The sequence below is a fragment of the Numenius arquata genome, chromosome 11 (genome assembly GCF_964106895.1).
Source record: "Numenius arquata chromosome 11, bNumArq3.hap1.1, whole genome shotgun sequence".
NCBI lineage: Eukaryota > Metazoa > Chordata > Aves > Charadriiformes > Scolopacidae > Numenius > Numenius arquata.
Window position 1 is genome coordinate 44,458,911 of NC_133586.1, and position 25,604 is coordinate 44,484,514.

The 25,604-nt window shown below is 55.5% G+C and overlaps 1 protein-coding gene across 1 annotated transcript in view; it reads left to right on the forward strand.

Moving 5' to 3' along the window:
- ARHGAP26 (Rho GTPase activating protein 26) overlaps positions 1 to 25,604 on the forward strand; it is a 137,840-nt gene that overhangs the window by 17,343 nt on the left and 94,893 nt on the right. The window contains exons 2-11 of the mRNA XM_074156467.1: positions 4,328 to 4,423; positions 5,489 to 5,550; positions 6,183 to 6,254; positions 7,386 to 7,487; positions 10,401 to 10,511; positions 11,333 to 11,437; positions 12,214 to 12,343; positions 12,722 to 12,822; positions 15,334 to 15,428; positions 24,526 to 24,604. Coding sequence (XP_074012568.1) covers positions 4,328 to 4,423; positions 5,489 to 5,550; positions 6,183 to 6,254; positions 7,386 to 7,487; positions 10,401 to 10,511; positions 11,333 to 11,437; positions 12,214 to 12,343; positions 12,722 to 12,822; positions 15,334 to 15,428; positions 24,526 to 24,604 — 953 coding nt within the window. The remainder of the gene's footprint in view (positions 1 to 4,327; positions 4,424 to 5,488; positions 5,551 to 6,182; positions 6,255 to 7,385; positions 7,488 to 10,400; positions 10,512 to 11,332; positions 11,438 to 12,213; positions 12,344 to 12,721; positions 12,823 to 15,333; positions 15,429 to 24,525; positions 24,605 to 25,604) is intronic.

Genomic DNA, 25,604 nt, shown 5'->3' on the forward strand with positions numbered 1-25,604 from the left:
GACAGGGTTGTCCCCTCTGCAACCAGGGCGCTGTACGTATGGAGGAGGTTTGTGAAATCATGACCTCTTCCTTCTATAAATGGCCTTTTTCAATAGTTCTGAATTCCTTTGGAAGGGGACTTTTATGTAAAAAAATAACCACTTCAGTCTCATTGCAGTAACAGCAGCCACTTCCCAGAAAGAAGATTTGACTCTCAATAGCTGAGGAGGAGGAGGAGGAGGAGGAGGGGTGCCGGGAGGACAGGCAACGGGAACGTGAGGTGCTCCCTCGTGGCAGGGCTGCTGTGGGCCGGAATAACGTGGACTTCAGCCGGGTTTGGAGGGTCCCCAGTGCCTGGAGGGAGGTGTGAGGCTGGGATGGGTCCTCGGCCAGCAATTACCCGTCTCCCAGGCTCGTGAAGGGATCAAGAGAGATGTGGGGTACCAGGGGAGAGGTGGGCTGACCCCTAAACTGGGCACGAGGGACAAGGGTCAGGTAAAGGGGTTAACTGGGCATGCTCCCAGGTACAGGCAGCTGCCTCCTGGCCTGTTGGGAGCCATCAGGATGGAGAGGATGCGGTGGATGGAGAGGATGCAGCGGATGGAGGGGATGCTGAGTGTCTCTGCTCCTGCAAGGGGCTGGCTCCGCAGGTGCCAACAGGGCTCCATGAGATGCTCCCTCTCGTGCTGTGGTGGCGTTTCAGAGGCTTGGCCAACACTGGCCATTCCGAAGGGACTGTTGACAAATCAAGCAGAGCTGTGGTTCAGGAGCAGTTGTGCAGGAGCTGCTGAGGCCGCAGCAGGCAGGACCTGCCAGCGCCCTTCGCTTTGCCGTGCTGACAGATGAGCGCTTTGGGGATGGGCAGGGCAGGAGCCGGCCACCTCCTTCCATCTGTGATTGCTGCTCTCTGACCTGCTGGAAAAGGCAGGATCAGACCTTGGAGTTCAGCTTCATCTCTGAAACTGGAAGAGGGGAGATGGAGCTGAGATGTGGGGAAGAACTTCTTTGGTGTGAGGGTGGTGAGAGCCTGGCCCAGGTTGCCCCGAGAAGCTGTGGCTGCCCCATCCCTGGAGGGGTTCAAGGCCAGGTTGGAGGGGGCTTGGAGCAACCTGGTCTGGTGGGAGGTGTCCCTGCCCAGGGCAGGGGGTGGGACTGGGGGGGCTTTAAGGTCCCTTCTCACCCAAACCATTCTATGATTCTGTGAACTTCCTCCTTGCCAGGACAGACCCCTGCCAGTACCGCTGCCCTCTGCAAGGTCACGTCTTCTTCCACATCACTTGTCCCTGTCATCTGCAGGTTTCTTCCCTGTTGTACCCAGTTCAGGTCCTAAACCCTCTTCCAGGAAGGGACAGTTCTCGGGGAGGGGTGTGCTGCTGGGCTGCTCCCCTGAAGGGTTGAGCAGGTCACCCTGTATCGCAGTAACGAGCCAATACATCCTTTGTCATAGGGCATTATATTTTGATTATTGGTTGCCGTAGCTACGCAGCTGGATCTCTGGCACGCGGTGCCTGTGCCTGTTTTCTGTCAAGTGGACTTTTCCGAAGGGATCGTCCTGTCCCCGCCAGCCCCGGGGGTGTGAATGGGGAGCTGTGGGAGGGGACGAGGAGGAGGAGGGCTGCGATAGCAACCCCACTGTGGGGCGGTCAACCTGGAGAGGGGGAAGGAATGCGTCGTGGTTGTGGGGGCTGTGGGGCAGGATGGTCCTGCATTGGAGGGGAGGGTACGGGGGGAGCTTCGGAGAGCTGTGTGGCTTTTAATTGAGCACAGCGTGTATTGACTGGAGATGGTAATTTGGGCAGAGGAGCTCGTGTGAGCAAGGAATCCAGGGTTCTCTTGCAGCTGGGATGCCCTTCTCGCTCTCTCCAGCTCCCTGAAAGGAGGGTGTAGCCATGGGCGGTCGGTCTCCCAAGGAACAGGCCATGGGACAAGAGGAAATGGCCTCAAGTTGCACCAGGGGAGGTTTAGGATGGATATTGGGAAAAATTTCTTCACTGAAAGGGTTGTGAAGCCTTGGAAGAGGCTGCCCAGGGCAGTGGTGGAGTCACCATCCCTGGAGGTGTTTCAAAGCTGGGCAGAGGTGGTGCTGAGGGACATGGGTCAGTGGTGGGTTTGTCAGTGTTGGGTTGATGGTTGGACACCGTGATCTGAAAGGTTCCTTCCAACTGAGACGGTTCTATGATTCTGTGATGGAGATCTGCTTTGCTCGTGCTCGGTCGGTGCTTTCTCCGTGTGGTTTTGTCCCAGATCCTCCTGAGATTTTGCACCCCAGCCCCTCCTGAGATGTCTCCAGCCCTGGGGTGATGTGGGCCACCGCTTGCCGTCCTGGCTCCCGGTGTTTCAGCAGCTTGCGGTGTTTCAGGGCTATTTTCACCTCCTGGGCTGCCTCTGCCAGACAAGGCGCTTTCTGTGCTGCCCCTGGAGATCCTCAGTGCTGCAGCCACGAGGCGCGATGGGCACAGGAAGATTCATCGGGAGCAGGGTGCACTGTGCCCGCAGGCACGCTGCCACCTTGGAGCTTCTGCCAGCACCTGGATCCATCCTGGCCGCCCAGGAACACCATCCAGTGCTACCCGGACCCTGAGCTGGTGGCGCGGCTCAGGCAGAAGGATTTTTCTGGCTTTGCTGTGGTTTTCCCTGGTGTTGCGGTTGGCTGATGAAGCGTGCCGGAGGACTCGGGAGCAAAGCTTTCACAGCCCGGCGGTGACTCATGCGCGGGCTCTGGGTGGTTTCACTCCTGCACGAGAGGAAGCAGAAGTTTCTGACGAGGTAGGATTTGGGGTTTGCTCGTCCACAGCCCTGGGGAAGAAGCCTCAGGAGCTGAGCTTGTCCCGTGGAGGGGCCTTGCCTTCCCCACGCAATGCAGCTTTGGCTGCTTCCACTGGAGGGGTTTTTCCCCAAAATGTAGATGAGAGGTTCAAGCTTTTAGAAAAACGGGATGCCGGGAGTGCGGGTGGGTCTAACGGTGGCACAGGGAGGACGATGGGGCCCCTCGCTTGTCCCCAGAGGTGCGGGTGCCCCTCTCTCCATTCCTGGCCCATCCCGCTGCTAATTTTAGGATCTGCTTCTCCGCTGTGGCTCGGCCGTGTCGCCTGGCGAGCGGCTGCCAGCGATCCTCCTTTATCACCGTCGCACGGGGAATTATCTCCCTCTCCCCCTGCCTCTCCCTCGCCTATTTATAAGCGCTGTGGGCCGCTGCTGGTGGATGCCACCGGCTTCTCGGCTTCGCTCTGGCTGCGTCCCTGCCGCGCGTAACGTGGGCAGGGGATCGGTGAGGCCGCAGTGCGGGTCGGGGAGAGCTGGGCTGATGCTCAGCACGGAGCCGGGCCGGAGGAAATCGCTCCTTAAGTCATTAACGTCATCTTCGTTATTATTCCGGAGGCGGCAGGAGGCCACCCGGCTCCGGGGACCGGGTTAAAGCCCCCGAGCCCTCCGGCTGCCCCAGCGAGGGACGGCAGCAGCGTGGGACGAGCTGCACCCCTGGCGTGGGGCTGAGCTGTGGGGCAGGATTAGCCCCAGGGCTCTAAGCAGAGACGCTCTGAGAGCAGCTCTAATGCTCGGAGAAAGCTTTAAATTCTCTTACCCTGCAGGGAAAGCAAAACACTTGAATTCTTTTGTGGTTTTCTTTTGGCTGTTGGTGTCCGAGAGGAGGAAACGGCCTTTGTGTGCACACGCATGTTTTCCACCTGTGCTCGGAAAGGAGAAAAAAACCACTGAATTTTTGGACTTTGAGTGAAAAAATACACAAGGAAATTAGCATTACGTCTCCCTAACGCCGCCTGCGTGCCTGCCGTCCCTCGCGTTGCTCCAGCACAAGTTCCCATCGGAGCTGGTGGCCTCGCAGCGCCCGGAGCGTGTGTGTCTGCGTGGGGCTGGTCTGAAAAGCCAGTCCTGGATCCGGTCAGGTCACCGCAAGTAAGATCTTAATAGGATTCAGATCTTGGAGAGAATCTGCAGCTTGGAAAGCAATAAACCTCGGCATTATCGCCCCTACACGGTGCCTTGCTCCAGCAGGACAGGGGGTGCAGAGGTGCCATCTCCTGGGGGACGGTGCCACCCTGCATCACCGTTTGCCACTGGGCTCGAGCTCCTGCGTGGTTCTTGTGGCATTTTGAGGCTGCATCCCCTGAAGTGTGGGTTTTGGTGGGTGCTGGACGGGACCCCTCAGAGCCCTGCCCCTGAGGTGGGTGCAGAAGGGCAGGGCTCTCGGGGCTTCCCTGGTGCCGGGGGTGGCACCATGGTGGTCCCCTCCATGGGGACTTGCTGGCTGGGATTAGGCATCCGTCTGCATCGTGCTGTTGGGGGGCTTTTTCCTTTTCTAACGACAGTGTTTTTCCCCTCTCCTGGCAGACCTGTCGGCGGCCAAGCGCAAGTTTGCAGACTCCCTCAACGAGTTTAAATTCCTCTGCATCGGCGACGCCGAAACGGATGATGAGATCTGCATCGGTGAGTCCTGGGCGCCAGAGCTGTGGGGAGCCCTGGAGCTCCAGACCCCCCAGCTGAGCAGGGCACAGGGGAGAAACACACACAAGGACACCAAGGGGCCTGGGAATTTGTCTGGTTGCTTTCCTGAACCGCTGGAAATGGCACATTTCTCCTGGTTCAGTATCAACGAAGCCTTCCCAAGGAAATCGGAATTGTTGTTTCAACATTCCCAGGGAATTCTTGTCCAAAATCTATCCCTGTCAGATAGGAAAGGAAGAAGATAGCCCGTATCTGAAACCATGTAGGTTATCCGTCCCTTTCGCCAGGGAAATTTCCCCTTAAATTTTGCCAGGGAGATTTCCCCTTAAATACACCCCAAGGGGCTGTGGTGGGAGCGGAGCAGCAGCTTCACGGTTGGCTGTGGAAACAGGTTTGAGAGGAGGCCAGGGAGATGCTGGGAGGGCTGGAGCCCCTCTGCTGGGAGGACAGGCTGAGAGAGTTGGCGGGGTTCAGCCTGGAGAAGAGAAGGCTCCGGGGAGACCTTCGAGCCCCTTCCAGTCCCTAAAGGGGCTCCAGGAAAGCTGGGGAGGGACTCTGGATCAGGGAGGGGAGCCATAGGAGGAGGGGGAAGGGTTTGACCCTGAAAGAGGGGAGATTGAGACGAGATGTGGGGAAGAACTTCTTTGCTGTGAGGGTGGTGAGAGCCTGGCCCAGGTTGCCCAGAGAAGCTGTGGCTGCCCCGTCCCTGGAGGGGTTCAAGGCCAGGTTGGAGGGGGCTTGGAGCAACCTGGTCTGGTGGGAGGTGTCCCTGCCCAGGGCAGGGGGTGGCACTGGGGGGGCTTTAAGGTCCCTTCCAACCCAAACCATTCTGTGATTCTGTGAGATGGAGGTGAGATGTTTCTCTGTGGAGGTGGGAACACGGTGCTGGGGATGCTCTCTGGGGAGAGAGCAAAGGTGATAAAAACCCCCAACCAACCAACCCCCCAAAACACAAACAAACAAAAAACTGCTCTTCAGTCTCTCTCTTATTTAACAACTTTTTATTTTCTTTTTAAATTGCTGACCACGTGGGTGTGTCCCTTCCAGCCAAGTCTCTGCAGGAGTTTGCCACAGTGCTGCGGAACCTGGAGGACGAGCGGATGCGCATGGTACGGCCCTGTCTGCCGGCAGCGGGGTGGCTGGTGGAGCTGCTGCTGCCACCAGCAGCTCTGCCCACGGTGGGTGATGTGGCACCCACGGCTGCAAGCCCCACTGCCACTTCCCTCACCCATGGCAGAGCTGCAGGGGAGAGCAGAGGGAGGGGAAGGTGAACTTGTGGAGGGCGCAGCTGAGGAGCATCAGTGATGGTGATTCTCGTGACAAAACAGACCTTGAGGGGCTGGAGCGTGTCCAGAGAAGGGCAACGGAGCTGGTGAGGGGTCTGGAGCACAAGTCTTGTGAGGAGCGGCTGAGGGATCTGGGGGTGTTCACCCTGGAGAAAAGGAGGCTGAGGGGAGACCTTCTCACTCTCTACAACTCCCTGAAAGGCTGCCCCATCCCTGGAGGGGTTCAAGGCCAGGTTGGAGGGGGCTTGGAGCAACCTGGTCTGGTGGGAGGTGTCCCTGCCCAGGCAGGGGAGGAGCAGGTTTGGTACAAGCCCCTCAGCCTCCCTCAGGTCCTCAGCCAGCGCAGAGTGAAGCTTGCGGGTTGTGTCCATGGAAGAGGCTGTTGAGCATCGTGGATGTCTGGGTCTGAGCTGGGCAAAAGGTGATGGGTGAGTTGTTCTTGTCTTCACCCGCAGATCGAGAATGCCAGCGAGGTGCTGATCACGCCGCTGGAGAAGTTTCGCAAGGAGCAGATTGGGGCCGCGAAGGTAAGCTAATGCTGCACCGAGCCACCCTCTCCTCTGGGAGCCCCGGCTCGGGAGCAGCGCCCAGAGCCCCCCAGTGACGGCCATGGTGGTGGCCAGGACCTGACGTGCTGCTGGGATGGACCCTGCTGGGCACGGGCACAGGAGGAGGTGATGTGCTGCTGCGGGAGGGACATGGGGACGGTCCAGCTCCCAGGAAAGCACCTCAGTGTTCCCAGTTCATCCAAAACCAAAGGCCAAAAAATCACACGATGGTTGAAATGAACCTTTTTTCTTACTCTTAAGCAAGAATTACCATTTTCTGAGAGGGGTTCCCAGTCACTGGAGCCCCCTGGTTTGTGGTCCCCAGCCCTGGTGTGTCGCTGGGTGGGAATTTGGACAGGAGGGACAAGCCCAGGGAAGCACCAGTGTGGCCGAGGGTGGCTGTGAGACAGCCTGGCCCCCCACTTTCTTTCCTGCCTTTGTTCTGAAATCAAACCCTCTGTCTGTGGCTCTCTTGTTAGAGCAACCTGCTGCTGCCTGCAAGAGGCACACGCCAGCCCTGCAGGAGCCGCGGTGGCACCGCGGTGCAGCCCGGCCCGGCCCCGCTGTCCCGGCTTGTGCAGCTCAAAAAAAGGACAAAAAGAGGTCCTTTGGAAAGGAGCTGGTTATTAGTGGGTGTCAGCGGTGGATTTCACACTGGGGTGTCGGGGTGGTGAGGATGGGACGAGAGGTGTGGAAGAGGAGTTAAGGTTGACATCCTCCTTTAACACTTCTCCCACAAACATCGTCCTGAGTGTCATACAGGATCAGCCACGGCGAGGGGAGGCAGGGGGTGGGATGTGAAACTGTGACATTCCTGGTTAGCGAGCACTTTCCTCGCTGCGTTGTCTTTGGACCAGCCCTGGGCCTGGATGTTTGGCCGAGCCTTGGGCTCTGGGAACAGAGAAGCTCCCCAAAGTCTTGGATTTTGGCAGCACAAGCGGGTTTTCTGTAGCTGCCCGATGGTCACCCGCTTCCACCTTCTGCCCCTTGGCCTTGGTCATGTCTCGTGCTCTGCAGAAGGGGGTCATCTCCCGCCTGGTGCTGTAGGGATGCCCTGCATCCTCACGGCTGCCCCGTGTTCAGCATCACACTTTTTGTTCTGTTTTGTAGGACGCCAAAAAGAAATACGACAAGGAGACGGAGAAGTATTGTGGTGTCCTAGAAAAGCACTTAAACTTGTCTTCGAAGAAGAAAGAGTCCCAGCTTCAGGAGGTGAGAGCAACCTCTGGTTGTCCATGTCTAGCAGTAACTGTGGTGAGCTTTTTGAATGCTCTACGCAGCTTCTACCATTAGTTCTCCTGGCTGTAAACTCATTTTTCCCCTCATTCTGGCTGCGAGGGGTGGGTTTTCCCCTCTTCCTGTAATGAAATGTGACGGAGCTGTTTTGGTGAGTAAACCAGCTCCCAAAACGGACAGCTGTCAAAAAGGAGAGACAGTTTATAATTAAAGTGTAACAGACAGAAACTGGTTCTGCTGCAGCCTTCCCTGGTGCCGGCACAAATCATGGATGTCTTTAGTTCCCTCTGAAAGTGGCTGCGCTGGATTTGGGCTTCGCGGGAGGAGAGATCAGGCTTAGTGCTTTTAAACTGCTTTAGGAGCCTATTCCTGACGCGGGACGTGGTTTGCTGCTGTGCCTGATGCTCTTACGGGATGAGCGCGCTGAGTTTTCAATCACTTCTTTCAAGTTGAGAATTCCCTGCCCTGGCCCGGAGCTGGACTGGTCCCCGCAGGATGCAGGTCCTTGCTGGTGGGCATGATGCTGGTGTGTCGCTGAGCCATTTCTGGGGGAACTGGTGGTGTTTCCTCCGCTGGGATAGCTCAGATGGCGGTACGGTGCCCAGCAGAGTTGGGGACTCAAGAGAGCAGGTACACTGGTGGCACAAATAATCATCTTCCACCAAATTAGGGTTGAAGAAGGGCAAGAATCAGGGTTGACGTGCCTGCAAGCTGGCTTTGTCCTTGCATAGCTCTTCTGGGCTTGTAAATCCCTTTCCATGTGGAAGGACCCAGATGTCCCATTAGATGGAGAGTCCCATTTGCATGGCTTTTAAATAACCCTTTAAAGCTCTGGTTTAGTTCGTGTTTGAAATACTATTGTCAGACACAGGAGTGGAAGGATTTCTTCCCGGGGAGGGAAGGAGCCACTTGTGGCTCTTGGGTTGTAGCAGTGACTTTCAAAGGTGTGATCCCGTGCCCTGGCCAGAGTATGGCCCTGAGGGGCCACCTGGGAGCCCAGGCCGCTGGGATGCGATGCGGGATGCAGGCAGTGGCTGTGTGTGGGATGCAGTGCGGGATGGAGGCAATGGCTGTGCGGGATGCGGTGTGGGATGTAGGCAGTGGCTGCGTGCGGGATGCAGTGCGGGATGCAAGCGGTGGCTGTGGTCAGGATGTAGCTGCTGGAGCACGTTGAGCAGCGCTGGCTGCTGGTGCCATCTGCTGGCATCTTCCACCTAAACGTTGACTTCAGCATTTCCCGTGGAGGAGGAAGCTGGAGCCAGCAGCGCCTGCTCCCCAGTTCAGGTGTTGGGGCCTGTTCCCCTGGGGCACTGGGAAGCGTATGTTGGTTTTGCGGTCTCAAGCCCTACCGAGGAGGGGGTGCCTTTGGAAGAGCAGTCCAGCCTGTACGTTGTGAAATATAAATGTGGCATCCAGTGGCATGTGGGAGCACTTGCCCCATCCGGCATCTCCCCTGGGGCTGCCCACCATGGTCCCTGCCCACCATGGTCCCTGCCTGCCAGGTCCCTCTCCGGGCAGGGGGCTGCAGCCACAGCAGATGTGCGTGGGAAAGGTACGGTAGCATTGTAGGAAGGGTACCACCACCCGTGGGAAGCTTCCCTAGATGCCCTGATGTCCTGAGAGATGAGGGTTAGTGTCTGGGAGATGTGGTGGTTTGTGTTTCCTAACCTCCTCTTGCTGTCCCCATCTGGAGGGAGATACCGGCCACATGCGCAACTGCTGGGAGGAGAGGAGGCAGCCATAGGAATTTTCTGCTGCTTTGGCCGTTGACCAATTAAATAACACTCAGAGTCTAATCTGCCATGTAACTCCTGGCAAAGTTACTAGATTGCATCATATTTTCTGCTTTTCAGAACTCAGCTTGCTAAACGCCTCAGCCTGCGCACCGCGGGCACGCAGCGCAACTGCTGGTGGCAGGTCACAGGGAAAACGGGCCATTTCAGGCCCATATCACACAGAAAACCAGGAGCAAGCTGCCGTTCAACTGCAGGCGGGTATTTGCCAGCTGGGTCTTGCAGGGGGTGTCCAGCCCTGGTGGGATGCACGGAATGATGTATCCTCCTCCCCAGAGGGTCCAGCTTTCCCCGGGCACAGCGAGGGTCACGCTGGCGAGGGCATCTCACCAGCCTCGGCTGGGACAGAAGAATTTCCCTCCTGTTGAGCAATGGCTCGATGGTGGTTTGCGCTGGGGGTGAGGCTTTTGGACCAGCTGAGGTCAGAGGGATGGCGGGTGACCCGGACCGGTGCCCCTGTGGGCATCACCGCCATCTGTGGTGCCCTGGGCTGCTCTTTGCAAAGGTGGCAGCAGCGTGTGCTGGGGACGGCAGCCCGGGGATACTCGTGTCCCTCACCCCGCTTTCAGCGCAGCCACTCTGTGCGTGATTAAGTTATTTCTACACGCTGGTTTTGGGGCATATCCCTGTTTTTGCTCACTTGGGCTTTACCTTGGAAGCAGAGGGGATTTGCTGTCTGCTGACCCCACGAAGCGACACCCACAGGGGGTGGTGGTGCCTGCACTGCCCGGCTCGGCCCCGGGATGCTGCGGGCAGTCTCCCGCTGCGGTGCTTTCCAGAAAGCAGAGAATTGCCTTTTATTGTCAAGTATGCAGCCACTTCTCGTTTTTCTCGCTTCTGATGCGCGCTTTTCTCCACAGCTGTCAGGGAGGTGAGAGCATGAGTCATTTTTCAGCTGAAGAAAGAGCCTGTTCATGTGAATCGGGTTTATATTTAATCGCTGTGCCATCTGTCCAGCCCCGGACTGGGTCTGCAGCTGAATTTGTTCTGCACGGACGCGTTCCCATTAGACCCAGATGTCTTCTGCTCACGAGGCCAAGCGCTCCCGCTCAGTAGTAACTTCATATTTCCTCTTTAATCTCCCCGGCGCTTGCAGGCAGACAGCCAGGTGGACCTGGTTCGGCAGCATTTCTACGAAGTCTCCCTGGAGTACGTCTTCAAGGTGCAAGAGGTGCAGGAGAGGAAGATGTTCGAGTTCGTGGAACCTGTAAGTGAGGGCTCAAGCTGCCTCAGCCTGCAAAAAAATGGGGGATTGTGTGGAGAAACAGGGGCTCGTGGGGAGCGGGGCTGTGGCGTGGGACATCCCCGTGGCTGGGGGGGGTCCAGCCTTACCCACAGCCCCTCTCTCAGAAGGAGATTTGAGGGGAGAAGGTGTGAGCCGTTAGCTCAGTGGCCACATGCACGCCGGAATATTTCATTTTTTTGGTGTGCAGATATCTCTGTCGTGGGTGGGCTGGACTGAGGGGCCTGCCAGCAATTAAAAGAAAAGTAGGCTTCCTTGGGGAAAAAAAAATAGATCTGTAACTTTCACAATGGAGAAGGAGTGCAGGAGTGACAGAAATAGGGGGAAAAAAGAGTTTTCCAAGATCTGCCTTTGCTCAGGTGCTAAGTCCTTTAAAGGTCCTCTGGGAAGTGCCAAATCTCTGCAGCTCTTTGCAAAGGTAGTTCCTGCTGAGCCAAGAGGAACTTTGGGTTTGGAGAGGCAGGGAAGGGCAGTGTGTGGTGCCTCCTCCTACCTTCCTGCACCTCCTGCCTCTGCTCCCAGTGACCCCGGGCTTTGGGGATGCAGGGAGGGGGGGACAGAGGGGACAAGGAGTCCTGGGGCGGGGGCTCGCTTTGGCTTTGGGGGAAGGAAGCACAGACGTGGCTTCGGGGTCCGTTCAGGGGATGTTCTGAAGGTGAAATGAGAAACAGAGCATCTTCCCAGGGGCTGCCAGCAAGTCCCTTCGTCCTGGGAGGTTGCAGTGGCTCTGGAAGGGGCTGGGGGTCTCTACTGACCGTCTCTCAATTCGTTTTACCCCAATACAGCTGCTGGCCTTTCTGCAAGGGCTTTTCACCTTCTACCACCATGGCTACGAGCTTGCAAAGGACTTCAGCGATTTCAAGACAGAGCTGACCATCAGCATCCAGAACGTAAGTGTGCCACGTGCCCGGGCCACTGTGCCACGTGCCCATCCTGCAGAGCTGGCTAACACTTTCTAAGTATTTTAATAAAGGTTTTATTCTCCTTTTTTTTGCTCTATGCCATTAAGCAAAGGCTTTGACTGTGTCATCGAAAGCAAATGCTTTTTTATAGATAGTCCTACCCAGTATGCCCAGCCTACACAGGGGTTCACTCCCCAGGGCACACCAAACGCAGGAGCCCGGCTCCCCCAGGAGTCAGCCCGCAGGCAGACGCCGGTGGGTGCCCTGGGATTTTTAGTGAGTGTTTCAAAGCATTTTGCGAGCGTTTCAGAGTGCCGTTCATTCTGGGAAGTGCAGCACTTTTGGCCGTCCCAGTCTCCGGGCCTTGGAGCCCTTCTGCCGGCTGCGGTTGGTGCCCACACGTGGGATGGGAGTTCAGGGCTTTGGAGTGTTGGCATTGCAGCTTTGCCTTCCCCTCTTGTTATAACATTACTCTTTTTCTACCAAGGATTCAGACTCATTTCCTTCTTTTGAAACAACTTTATCACAAAACTCACAATATGAACAACTTGCCAATTGTCGTAACATTTTTCTTTTAGCTTAAACCCAGTCCCAGGCAGAAAACCTGTCCCGTGGCTGACAGTGGGCTCCCCTGGTCCCGTTTCCCACATGGGCCATGGTGACCCAGGTCTGGGGTCCCATCCCATCCCAGCCTGGTGCCTCCTCGGTGCGGAGGGGGCCACAATGGGTCCATGCATTGGAGAAATTCCTGTTTTAATTTGCAGACAAGGAATCGTTTTGAAGGAACGAGGTCAGAGGTCGAATCTTTGATGAAGAAGATGAAGGAGAATCCTCATGAGCACAAAAACATCAGCCCATACACGATGGAGGGGTATCTCTATGTGCAGGAGAAACGTAGGTGTCGGGGTGGCAGAGCTGCCAGCCCAGGCAGTGCGGCTGGGGATGGGGGTTTATCAGGGCCTGGGGCACAAGGGCTGATCCAGAGGGCTACAAAATCCCTGAAAAGAGAGGGATTAGCCCAATGGGTGGGATGTTAAGGTGGGAATGTGGGAAACAGGTTCTCCCTGGGAGAGAGAATCCCTGCCAGTGCCTGATAAAAGTCTTTCCCCTGAACAGAAGGGGGTAATAACGCTTAATCCACCTGCAAAGTCCAACAAGAACCGTAGGCACAGAAATCTGTGCTGTTAAGTGATTGCTAAATGTGCGGGTTATTAATGGGAGGGCACTGAAACTGTACTAGTCCTGGGAATAAACACTGCATTTGCTTTGCAGGTCACTTTGGGACTTCCTGGGTGAAGCATTACTGCACGTACCAGAGGGAGTCGAAGCGGATAACGATGGTGCCATTTGACCAGAAATCTGGAGGAAAAGGGGTGAGTGGGCAGCAGGACCATGCCCTGGGGGTCTCTGCCGCTGCGGAGCTGCCGGCTGCACGCTCTCCTGGGGCTCAGATGGGTCCATTCTTAGCAAGGTGGCACAAATGCCAGTGAAGTGGGTCAGATTCATTCCAGGAGCGAGTGCCACGTGGGGAATTAACTCTGCACCTTGTCAAAAAAAAAAAAAAAGATAAGAAAACCCCCATAGTGCACAGATCATTGGCCACTGTCGGCTATGCTGGGAGCAGCGATGGTTTCCCGAGTGGACAGAGCCCCTTGGACACTGCTCTGTTTCATGCTCCAGCTCTGAATTCCAGGCTGGTGTCTGCACACAGCTATTTGTAAGGACAAGTCTGTAGCCCCCGCCTCTGGGCTGAGACTGGGCCTTTTGCCTCTTGCTTTTAATCTGTTCTTTATTTGCTTATTTCTGTTTGTGGAATGAGAGACCTTGAAAAGCTGAAGTGTGCGCAGTGGCATCTTCAGTTCTGCTCTGGCTGTCCCTGGTGATGCTGGGGACACGGTGGGTCATGCCTCTGCCCCGATGCCCTGCCAGGCTCTGCCTGCAGGTGGAGGGGGTGGTCGGGGCTGGGAGCGGAGCAGGGTCATGCCGCGGTCCCCAGTTCCTGCTCCAAGACCTGGAGGGTCATACCATGGTCCCCAGTTCCTGCTCCAGGATCTGGAGAAGAGAACCTGGTCATCATTTTGCTCCCTCCTGTGACTTGGCCGGTGAAGTTGGTTTGTTTTAGATGGAGCCACAGCAGAGCCTGGAGTTGGAGGGGGAGCAGTGGATGTGGGGTATTGGGGGGCCAGCATTCACTGTCTGCCCCACTGCTCCCAGGGCAGCGTGAGCCCGGCTGTGGCCGGCTTTGCTCCTCTCTACAGCAGGAACAATAGACCCCTCCGGAGTGTTCCCGGCTGGGGTGGTTTCCAAACATTATCCCCGTGCAGGGGAGCGCCTGGGGCAGCTGGACAGGCGGCTGCATGGCTGCCTGCTGGCAAAGGGAGCCAGCTGCGAGGAGGACAGCTTTTAAAATTAATTTCCTCTTGCCTCGGAGCATCCTCGTTATAACTCAGCATTAAAACATCCCAGCCCTGTAATCATCAGCTGCTGCAAATTTGTTTCATGTGGACTCTTCCCATTTCATGGCTTCCCCGGCACCCCGGGGTGAGGGCGCTGCCGGCACAACCACGAGCCCTTGGCATGTCCATGAGTCCTTCTGGCGCAGGGCAGGAGCCCTGCCATGCCGTGCCGTGCCAGCCACCACACTGGTGGGGCTGCTTGCACAGGGTCTCCTGGCTTGCAGGATCCTGGCATGAAACGTTCCTTAAGCTGGGGCAGCTCTGTGGGAGCCGCAGAGTCTGTCAGCGATGTCCGACACGGGTGTCAGAGCATGGATTAGCCCAGGGGCTCGTGGTCCCGCTGCTGGGCATTTGGGGGTCTGGCTGGATCAGGCACCAAGCGATGTCGGTGCTGCAGGAGGGGACCTATCGCTCGTGGGTCACAAAGGACACCGTGCATGGTATCAGCCCCTCGTGAACGCCCCTCTGGCTGTGGCTGGAGCCAGATATTGCTGGGTTTGAAGCAGGGGCATTCCCTGAATGCGGGACGGGGAGCTGGGCAGCGTGGGAGCAGCCTCACCAGGGCCAGGGAGGAGGAGCGGGTACAGGTAGCTCTGCTGATCCCCGGGGAGAAGCCCTGCAGGGACCTCTCTCAGGTCTGTCTTCCCAGGTCTGTTCTAGGTCCCTAAATGTGTTTCCTGGAAAAGTGATGCCAGGGAACAGGGTGGTCAGCCAAGGTGGCATCAAGAACAGCACAGAGAGCACAGAGAAGTGGCCATCTCCAGGAACTGCTTCAGAATTCATTTTCTATTGAGTCATGGGTGGATTTTACAAATTGGAGAAGGAGAAATGTCTGTGCTGGCAGGGCCTGAGCAGGGAATTCCTCCAGCAGAGGACAGCAGTGCACGCGGATCCTGCCGGATCCTGCTCGGCGGGTGGAAATCCAATACAACTTGGATGCAGATGCCTGGATGGGAGCGTGGTTTTGTCGTTGCTTTGTTATATCATAAACATTTTAAGACATGTTTGCTCCCGTTAAGAGTTCTCGTGTGCAGAACGCTGCCAAAAGCGCAGCCTGGAGTGAGAATTGACAGCCAGGTCTATGATGCTTTGTTCAGCAATGGAAAATAAAGCTGACTTTGCCCAAAAGTTGTGGTCCAAGACTCCCTGCCTGCCTGAAGCATGGGCTGTGTGACACTTAACGCACAAATTTAATGGTGTGTATTCAGAAAGGAAGGCTCCTCATGAAAGATTTTGGTCTAAACATGGTTGCAAGGGTGAAAAGACAAGTCCTCATGTCAGATATGTAAATACATATTTGTAGCAGGCTGATATTGCCAAATCCCCCCCGGTTTGAACACGTTTGTTGAGAGCGCAGTGGGTGCCGGGGACAGGCGCGTGGTTGGTGGGTTATTCTCAGCCTTCTCTGCGATTTTTGTTTATTCTCAGGGAGAAGACGAAGCCGTAATCCTCAAATCCTGCACACGGCGGAAAACCGACTCTATAGAGAAGAGGTTTTGCTTTGACGTGGAAGCTGTGGATCGGTGAGTGCCGAGGGGCGTCACAGCCCCAGCCTCCCTGTGGGATGCAGGCTCCGGGGGTCACGCTCTCCGTGTGTGGGAAGAGGTGACACTCGTCCCTACTTGGCTTCCCTGGGTAGTTCGTGTGCCATTTCCGTGTTTCTCTTCTCCGTTAGTCACACCCTCCGGGAATGGAAAGCATTAGTCCATGGAAACGCGCTCGCCCTGGTGCCTTTCGCCAGGTGCTCTCCGTGTATTGAGCGAGCGCTTCGGTTTACAAGGTGCTGAGTTTACTCAAGTCTCTCAAACTTTACTGGTGCTTTAGCACTTCTGCAGTCTCTGGCCACGTAAGGTAAATGGTTGCAAGTATGGAAAAGATGCTCTGTGGGTGTTTTGGCAGGGATACCATGCCTCTTTCCAGCGTTGGGTATGTGTTGGAATAACTTCAGCTTTTGTGCCGGAGCGTGGCTGTTGCTGGGCTGCTATGGATGGGCGATGATGGCAGTCAGGCTTGTTCCTCCGGGCACTTCACTTCTTTATCCTGAAGGAGTAAAACGCTTTCTGATGCGATTTATCACATAGCAGCTGAACCCGATGCGTGTGTGGATTCAATCTGTAGCACCTAGGAACGAGAGCCTGTTATCATATCTAATTAGCATCACGCACGGCTTACATATATAAACAGGAAAAGCAGGCTGGGGGTGCTGTTCCGAGCAGTGTTAGTCACTGCCTCCTGTCTTCCTCGCTGCAGGAAGTTTACACGGTTTACAAAAGCTCACTCCAAAGTTCCTGAATATCCGTGCCCTCCCCGTTGTGTGCCTGTTCACGTTCCAGCCCTCCCCCCTTCCGCTGGCCACTGCGGGGATGCCCGGGAGGTCTGGGGAAAACCTGAACTCATCAAAACCTGGGGTGTTGAATAAGGCTGGAATTACCCCGCGGTACCTCTCCCTGCCCGGCCTGGGCTTCCATGGCCTTTGGTTGCCAGTCCCGCTCGCTGCCAGCCCTGGGCAGGGAGGGCTCGGGCTGATGGAGCTCTGCCCGTGTTGGCTCAGGGATAAGATGACCCCGGGGCTGCATCCCGCTCTCTGTAGCTGCGCTTTCCTCCAGAAAGCTGCAGTATTTCTGCTGACACGGAGATTTTTATTTTTTTTTCCCTATGCCCTGAGGATATTTTTTTTTTTTAATGTGAAAATCAAAATAAAACTGGGAGGAGGAGAAGCCAGCCACCACAATAGTTTTCTTCTGCGGCGTGTTCAGAGGCAGCTGAGCCTTCCCTTGATGTTTGGAGCCTGCTAGGCATGGGATCAAGAGCTACTCCAGAAATCTGCCTGCTAAATGTAAATAATGGCAGGGGAGCGGCAAAGGCGGGGAAACCTGAGAAATTGCTCATTTCATGTTCACGTTCCTGCTGCGAGAGACTGCTTCTGCCCGAGAGGACAGGGAGAGCAGAAAACATGAAATAAAAGGCTGGTTCTCACCCCAATGTACAGGCAGCTCTGCATATTTTTGGTATCGGAATTTGTCATTAGTTGTCAAAAGTAAAGGTTATTTCCGAAATAGTTAAGCAAAGAGGAAGAGGAGGCAAGAGGTTTTGCCATGGCCAAAAGAGCGTGTGACGTGCCCAGCCTATCTCCCTGTCCCCGGGACAGTCCTGCTGAGCATTGGGACATCTGGGCCCCGTCAGGGCTTGAGGTGACACTGCCAGTGGCCAGGGTTTGCTGGAGATCACCCTCACCTCGCCCGGCACTCCTGATTTGGCCTCTTTTACAAAGCGGTGTGTGTCGAGGAATGGTTTCTTTGCCAGCCCGGGATTATCGGGGATTGACAGCGCGTGGGTGCCACCCTGCAGCCGTCCTGCCGGAGCCTGGCTCGGCTTTGCCGCGTGGCCCTGGGGACACAGGTGACCTGGTGACCTTCTGCAGAGGTGCCTGGTCGCAGGCGGAGGTGCTGGGGCTCACCTACTCTACCATACTCTGCCCCCAAGTCCTCTGACCACAAATGATGGGGCACCTCCGACCAAAGGCTGGCTGGAGCGGAGTCTGTGTCTCTCTTCGCAGAACGGAGAGGGCTGGTTTGTGGAGTGGGGGTTTTTGTTTTGGGCTAGGGTTTTTTTTCTCTTTTTTTTTTTTTCTTTTCTTTTTGTGTTGTTTTTTTTATTGTCTCTGCCAATAGAGAAGTTAGAAACTTGATGTCTTGTTCATCAGCCCCATGCAGGAAGTCTGGATATGATTAAGGCAAACATCCCCAAGATGGTTCTCTGTCTCCCTTATGTTCTGTGTGTTGACTTACAGCAGTTTTCCCCTTTTTTTTTCTGTGTGCACGTGGAAACTTCTAAATGAAAATCAGACTTGCGAGCAACGTCCAATGAGAGTCGAGTATCTCGTAACTGGGGGTTTGGGCACATTGCAGTTTGTGCATAGAATCACAGAATGGTTTGGGTGGGAAGGGACCTTAAAGCCCCCCCCACTGCCACCCCTTGCCCTGGGCAGGGACACCTCCCACCAGACCAGGCTGCTCCAAGCCCCGTCCAACCTGGTCCCTCCCCTCCGTACCTCTCCAGAGACACATCCCCTTGGTGTTCGGTGGCTGTTCTGGGCTCTCTGCTGTGGGTCCCTCCAGAGCAGCATCGTGCTCCAGGAACCCACGGGCTGCGGGTTGAAACCTGTGACTCTGCAATGTCGCAAGGCCATTGATGTCACCTGGACAGGTGCCACCTCGCTGCCCCCCACCATTTGGGTCCAAAACGTCTGTTATTGCTGCAGCAGGTTACACTTAATTAACCTTGCAAAGGCACTTGCACGCCGATGTCTGGCACGGGCTCTGCGGCGGGTGCAGGCAGCCCCTGGTTGGTGCCTTTCCGTGAGTTCCTTGGTGGCACGGGGACAGCGTGAGGTCCGCTCCCTTCCCCGGCTCTCCTGAGGTGCCTTCAATCGTTTGTGAAGTTCTCTGTGCGCAGACTGCCTTAGTTACCAGTTTGTTATGTTATGGCCGGACAAGCTGTGTGCCTGTTACTGGCTGGGGTGGGAGGAGGAAGCAGCGCCCGTGGGGCTCGGGGCCGGGGGTCTGCCTCTGTCTCCCGCTGGGGCTGGTGGCGTAAAACCTCTAGTAATTAGGATTTGCTCATTTATCAAACCCCGTGCTAACAGCCACACGTGTATAAGTACATATGAGGAAATTTCACTTTCTACTCAAGTACTTTTATATCCTATTGCTCTAAAACGTGCGTAGCTCTTCCAGCTCTGTCCCTAGCATCTCGCCGGGTGCTGTAGGATGCAGTTTGACCCCAGGGTTTGGTGGTGACACCGACACAGCAGCGAGAGGGTCCTGCTCGAGGTCCCGCATTGCCGAACAGCCTAGAGGTGGCAGCCTCGGCCGGTTCTTCCCCGGTTCCCTTCGTCGGCACAGAAATGGGCTGGGTGTCAGCGTTGCATTTCGGGAAACCGGTGTTCAACAACATGGGGTGCAGGCTTGGAGCTTTGCAAATAACACCTGGAGACACTGCTGCTTGCTGGGGGAGGGAAAAAAAAAAAATCATGTTTTTTCTCCTCTAAAGATGATTCAGCACTACCGAGCTGAAAAATCTCCAGCCCGATCTGTCGTTACAACATTGCTTCCTTTTCCTATTGTCTGATGAGGAGATGACAGAGCTCTCCGCGCTGGCTGCAGAGCTGTGGTGTAGGTGTTTGCGAGAGGCCTAAGAAACCCCAGCCCCTGCATTTGCAAACAGTTCTGGTTCTCTCTGTGGGAAATGAGGAGTATTTTCTTGCTTTGTTACAGCAAAATTAGCCCCAGAATGGTGTTCCAGTGTCTGGCTGAAACGCATTCCCAGTGTGATGGATGGTGTGTTTGACTGTCACTGCTCTTTTATCTTTAAACTAAACTTATTTGTAGTCTCTGTGCGTTAAATCAGTTTTGTAAACAAGGTAAACAGGGATGACAGCCCGTGTCTTACAAAATGAGCCTCAGGAGGAGGAGTATCTCGTCTGGCTGGTGACAAAGGCTGTGTAATTCAGGATAAGGTAGGTCATTGCTCTGGGCCAGGAGTGAAGTGCTTCCCATACCAACTGGCTTTTATGGGAACGGGAGGCATTCAAAATTTGGGGGGTTTTGGTCTCTTACTCACTCATAAAGGCAGTAAACTCAGCACATAACGCCGTTCCCCTGGGCTACTGCCCGTGTGCCCCGTGGTGGCCGGGTGGCACCGCGCTGGGTCGGGCTGTGCAATGGTTGGCACGGGGTGGGTGAGCTGCCGGGCGCCTGCCTGAGATTTCCCCGAGCAGATGGCCCTCGGTGGGCGGGTGGTTGGCCTCGCCACGGGTACGGGCTTCACAGACCTGCTTGTTTCTTCCTGAGTGTCACCCTGCCCACGGCGGGCATGGTCCCCGCTTCCCAGCGCTGGGGCCGGTACCGGTGGCCACCCCACCTCTGCTGGTGTTCCCCGACACCGGCCGGCGGCTCTTTGGACAGCACGTGCGATACAACTTGTACTTGTTCCTCTCCCGGTGTCTCCTTTCCAGTGACCTTTTCAACAAAGCGATTATGGGGTTTTCACAGCCGGGCTGGCAGCGAGCAGCAGACGAAGCTCCTTCCCTCCTTGGTGGCCATGGAGACCCGCGCGAGCCCTTGGCCCTGCAGAACGTGCTGGTGGTGGTTGTTCTGATGGTGCTTTAAGCTTTGCGTTGACAAGTGGGACTTTCCAAACTCAGGAATAAAGTCTCCCCCTTATTTAGGGCTCTGTGGGCTGGAGCCCCTCTGTGTGAGGACAGGCTGAGAGAGTTGGGGGGGTTCAGCCTGGAGAAGAGAAGGCTCCGGGGAGACCTTCGAGCCCCTTCCAGTCCCTAAAGGGGCTCCAGGAAAGCTGGGGAGGGACTCTTGATGAGGGGGAAGGGTTTTAAACTGGAAGAGGGGAGATTGAGATGAGATGTGGGGAAGAACTTCTTTGCTGTGAGGGTGGTGAGAGCCTGGCCCAGGTTGCCCAGAGAAGCTGTGGCTGCCCCATCCCTGGAGGGGTTCAAGGCCAGGTTGGAGGGGGCTTTGAGTGACCTGGTCTGGTGGGAGGTGTCCCGGCCCAGGGCAGGGGGTGGCACTGGATGGGCTTTGAGGTCCCTTCCCACCCAAATCATTTTGTGATTCTGTGATTTATATCTTCTCTCCTCTTTGTTTTGGGGCTGCATCTGGGTGCTGGTGCCTGGAGCAGCACCCCACGACCATGGGTCCTGTCTGGGTGCCAGCAGCATGTGGGGACACTGCGCTGCTCAGACTGGGACGGCAAAGTTCCCAGTGCCCTCAACTCTGCTCAGCCCTCCAGACCCTGGTATTAATCCGCTCTTATGGTTTTCATTCACCAGTTTAGATGGTCTGGATATGATAAGCTCCTACAGGAGTTGAAAGTTCTTATCTGTTTCTACTGCTTTCATTATTTGTTTGTTTTTCTGGAAGAAGGACAAGCTATTGAACTTTCTCATTTTGTCTGCTTGCTTAGTCATAGCTCCTTAAAACCAGGCTGTTTTTCACAAAAGCTGAGATATTGAGAAATTCAAATTTCCTGTGTGGTCTCGTATGGAAAAATCTCTTTAGTTTTTAGATTGTAGCATACTGAAAATATACTTTCTTGTGAAGTCTTTACCATCTTCTACTCTGATCTCGCGCTTCCACTGATGGCAAAATGTCCCTTTTTTCTCATCTCATCCCAGAAGAAGGCAAAGGGTTTTGAGGGTTTTGGTGCCTGGAGGATGACAGGGCTGATGCAGCGTCTACTAATGAAGCAGCAGGTCCTTTATCTTGTTTGCCACAACGTTTGTGTGTTTTAGACATCAGATGCAGGAGGGTCCCTGTGCTGCTGTCCCCACGCGATGGTCTCGGGGGTGGCTTGGCCAGGCAGAGCCACCAGGGTGAAGAAGGCTCCTCCGACGTGTGTCCGTGCCACGTCAGGCTCTGGGAGGGGACAGGAGCTTCCCAGCAGAAAAACCTGGGTGAGCTCCGGCGTTCAGGATCATTTGTATGTGAGGTGAGGGAGCAGAGATAGGGACGTTTTGTTTATCTCTTGGGAAGGGAAGTCAGGGAAGGGCCTTCCCTCTCTCAGTCTCTCCGCTGAATGATTGAGATATCCCTAATCTAACGAGCGCACTTTTGGAAACGGTTGATTTTCAAGGAAGCCCCGTGACACTGGGGCTGGCTGCTGACGGCGAGTGTGACGCGGCGGCGTGTTGATGGTGTGAGTCGGATGCCGTTTGAGCACCAGCCACCCGAGCTGACTATTAAACACGTGGGACCCCGCAGGCATCATCCAAATAAATAATGAAGGAAGCGTTAATGTGCGGGGTGCATTTTAACCGCGGCACCAGGAGGAAGACGGCTCTGCTCAGGAGAGTGGTGCAATGGATGCCTTGGCAAAGGAGCGCTGGGGGAGGAAATGCAGAGAGCTATTTGCAATGTAAATAGGTTTTTAATTCAGTTTCACAGCCCCTCCCCTCATGCTGTTAAATAGGTTTGACTTTGAAGTGGAGCCCGAAGAGTTGTTATCGGCTCAAAGGCAGAACAAACATTTTCATGTTATCACCTTTTCGCCCTGCGCGCGAGGCAACCTGGCACGCCAGACACCGGCGCTGTCTCCCTGCCACCTTGGCGCTTCGCTGGGAGCCCAGGGCCCAGTTTAACACCAACGAACCATTTAAATGGCTTTGTTTTAATGTCTTGGCTAAAGAGACAGAAATCCCAATGTTGCTTTTCCCGGGTCTCCCTAGTTTGAGCTAGAGCCCTCCCAGGGCTTTCTGCCTGGGAAATGGCTGTGCCCACAGCAGCAACTTGCCTTAAACTCAGACTTTAGCCCTGGCTGAAGCGGGTGTAGCTGAGACACCCCAAAAATAGCCTTCTCCTGCTGCTGGGAATGGATTTGCTGCCAGCCCGTAGCCAGCTCCGCTGCAGCCCCTCAGGTACCAGGGGCTGCTCTTGAACCGCTTTGTCTCTGCACAACAAGGAGCTTTGTTCAGTGTTTTGAAAATAATTGGCGTTGGATGTTGAACGTTTTCTTTCTCAAATGGGGCGATGGTTAAGTGGTTTCCTCTTCCCTTCAAAATGAGTAGACTTCCAAACCACTAAGCTGGTGAGTATTGACTGACTCACCAATGGGATTAGCGGAGATCAAACACATTATGTCTGGTTTACTTGGACCTGGGCTTGTTGCAAGCCTGAATGCACGGTTTCCGCTGGTGAAGCAGCGCTAAGCTGCCGTGTGAGTGCCACAAGCCAGCTCTTGGGTTGGTTGGTTGGTTGAATGGAGGTAGGGAGAAGAGTTACTCCTTTGTTCCTTGCCCATACGTACCACAGAAGCAACAGCAGATGGGCCAGACCCACCACTATGGGAGCCCCTGTTCATGTTTTCTAAGGACTTATCAAGGACCAAAAGACTTTGGCAGAGTGTTATTGCAGCTCCTGTTCTCCTGCTGAATCACTGTTGGGAAGTACGAGTTAGAAATTACCCCTCTTCCCAGGCCTTATCAGTTCTTGAGGATTTAGTACCGAAAAGAGCCTACGTGCTATGTTGAACGTGGTCCAGAGGTGGTTGCAGCTCCCGAGGTTTAATCGCCTGTCCCACCTTGTCCCGTGGCAGCCCCGTGTCCCACAAGCTGTGATCCTGGCCCTTCGCTGCCCTTCTGGAGCTGCTGTGCTTCCATGTGGTTGGGAAGAGCAGCATTAGAGGTTCTCTGTCTGCTGTTGATGGATGAGAGCCCACGAGCGTTGCTGCAGAGAGGGTGCCCATAACCACCCCGAGCACGCGGAGTCACACTGAGCCTGGCTGTGCGTGCCTCTCCCCCGTTGCCAGGGCTTCTGCCCGCTCTCCTCCTGCAGAAATAGCTGCCGTGCTCCGCTAATGCGGCTGAAAATAGCCTGGGAGGAAGCAGAATGATGAGACTGAACAAACAGATCCTGGCTGTCTCAGTGAGAGCTGCTCCCCCCAGCCCCGCTGCAGGGTTTGCTGGGAGCGGGGCAGGATGCGACCACCCCTTGGGAGGCTGGAGACCCGACAGCTGGGGAGGCATAGGGCTAGCTGGGCTTCTTGTGTCTGGCCACGAGATGAGCTGGGATGCTGAGGTTGGAGACAGCTCGCAGCCAAGCCCGATGCAGCAAATTGTCAGCCTGCGACACAGCCCGTGGGAGCACAGCGTTGGCTTTCACCCTCTGCGGCGTGTTCCGCTCCTGTGCAAACACACAACCACACCTGGGGTTGTGCAAACACGCTCCGCCGCGTTAAATCCATCACGACCTTGGTGGTTATGCTTATCAGAGCTAGGTAATTAAGTTTTAACTGCTTTTGTGGAAAAGGCAGTCCAGAAGTGTCCACTGAGGAGTGGTGGAGGTGGCGTTGGCCCTAGGGTGAGGGCTGGACCAGTGGTGTCCCCTGGCTCCCCGTGCTTTGTTTGCAGGCACGTGGGCCTGTTCTTTCCCCTTCTCATTAAAATAAATAAGCAAAGACAGAGTTATTTTTTGGGGGGCTGGGTTTACAGTGCAGCTGCAGGGTTGTGTGTGTAACGGTGGGGGGTGGCAGGACCAGCGGGTGCAGGAGGGGACACCCCGGGGCACCCCAGGGTGGCATCGCTGCCATTACTGTGTGTAACATCAGGGTATGGACGTGGTCCGGGAAGTGGTGCAGCCCCGCTGGCACGAACGTGTCGGGGACAGAATTCTTCACACAGCAGAAGGTCCTCCTCCTCGAGCTGGTGCTTGGGGTGGTGGCAGGATGTGGCGGGCTGGGATGTGTGGGTCTCCTGCCTGCTTGGTTACCTTCCTTGCCCTCTCCTGCTGTTGCAGGGATGCGCTCAGCCCCAGTGCAGGTGACCTGTCTGGCCGAAAGCCAGAGGAATAATTTGGCATCCAGCTGTCTTACACTAAAACCACTGAAAATGTGTGTCGAGGGTTGGAGTTCTGCTCTGCTCATTCGCTGGTCCCGGTTAGGACTTGCAGAGACATCCCTGGAGAGGTCAGGCTGGGCTGGGCCCCACACTGCTGGGGGTTCGCTGGGAAGCAGGTTGTCCTCTTTCTGTCTCTCTCACGGGAAATTTATCTTTGTCATCTTTGTTTTCCATCCTGCAGTTTATTTACAGCATTCCCTTTATCTCCGCAGGCCCGGCGTGATCACCATGCAGGCGCTTTCAGAAGAGGACCGAAAGCTGTGGATGGAGGCAATGGATGGCCGGGAACCGGTGAGCAGAAATATTAGCCAATTAAAAAAAAAAAAAAAAAAAAAAAGCGTTGGAGAAAATTGTGGAGAGCTTTTCGTAGCCCGGGGCAGATTGTTTGCTGCGGAGCAGGCTGTCACGCAGCGCCTGCCAGCCGGTGCGAGAGCTGTATCCGTGGGGCAGCTCGCGCCTTCTGCCAAGAGAATAGTTTAATCCCTTGGTTAAATATTTGAGGTAATACTGTATCTCCTGTGCTTGGATTGCTTGAAGGTGCGGTGGAAAGGAGGAGGGTAGGCTTGGCCAGCACAAACACGCTGCTGTGCTGTGCTGAAAGGAAAACATGGCAAAAAGAGCAGTGGAAGAAAATACGCCGTAGATTTCCAGGGCTTTTTGAGTCCTGCAACTCATCTGGCAGCCGTTCCTGGGTCCTGTAGGGAATCACAGGTTTAGTGTGAGCGGAGGAGTGTGACCCCTCTTCCCCGTGCTCAGCGATAGCCTCCTCGCTGCCGTCTTTGCTCCTGCCGTGCCAAGGCTGCACAGGCTTCCTCACCTCTGGCAGGGATTATGGAGGTTTTCAGAAAACTCATAGTTGCTGGTTTTTTAGTTTGTAATGTGTATGTGAGCTTTACTGCCACGTTCAAGAGCTTCGGCTGGTTCTGAGTGGGTTCCCTCCAAGAAGTGCCAGTGTAACGGTCCAGCAGCCACCGGCAAACACAGCTCTGCCGAGCAGCCTTTGTCCACAGAGCAAGAACCAGACCGTGGGCCTCCGTGCCTCGGCGTGGCCAAAAGCCTAGCAGGATATGAGAAGAAAGTTTGGGGATGAGAGCCAGGGCTGTTACGGGACAGCCCGTACATTTTTGGAGTAGGAGTCCACGCTTCTGGGCTGGAGTCAGGCTCCGGCAGCAGGCGGGGAGCCCACGCGGGGAGCAGGGTGTCCCGTCCCAGCACAGCCCTGCTGCCACAGACTGGGACTGGTTTGAGCAGATTACCACCCCACCCAAATCCACAAAAAGGTCCTTGTTTG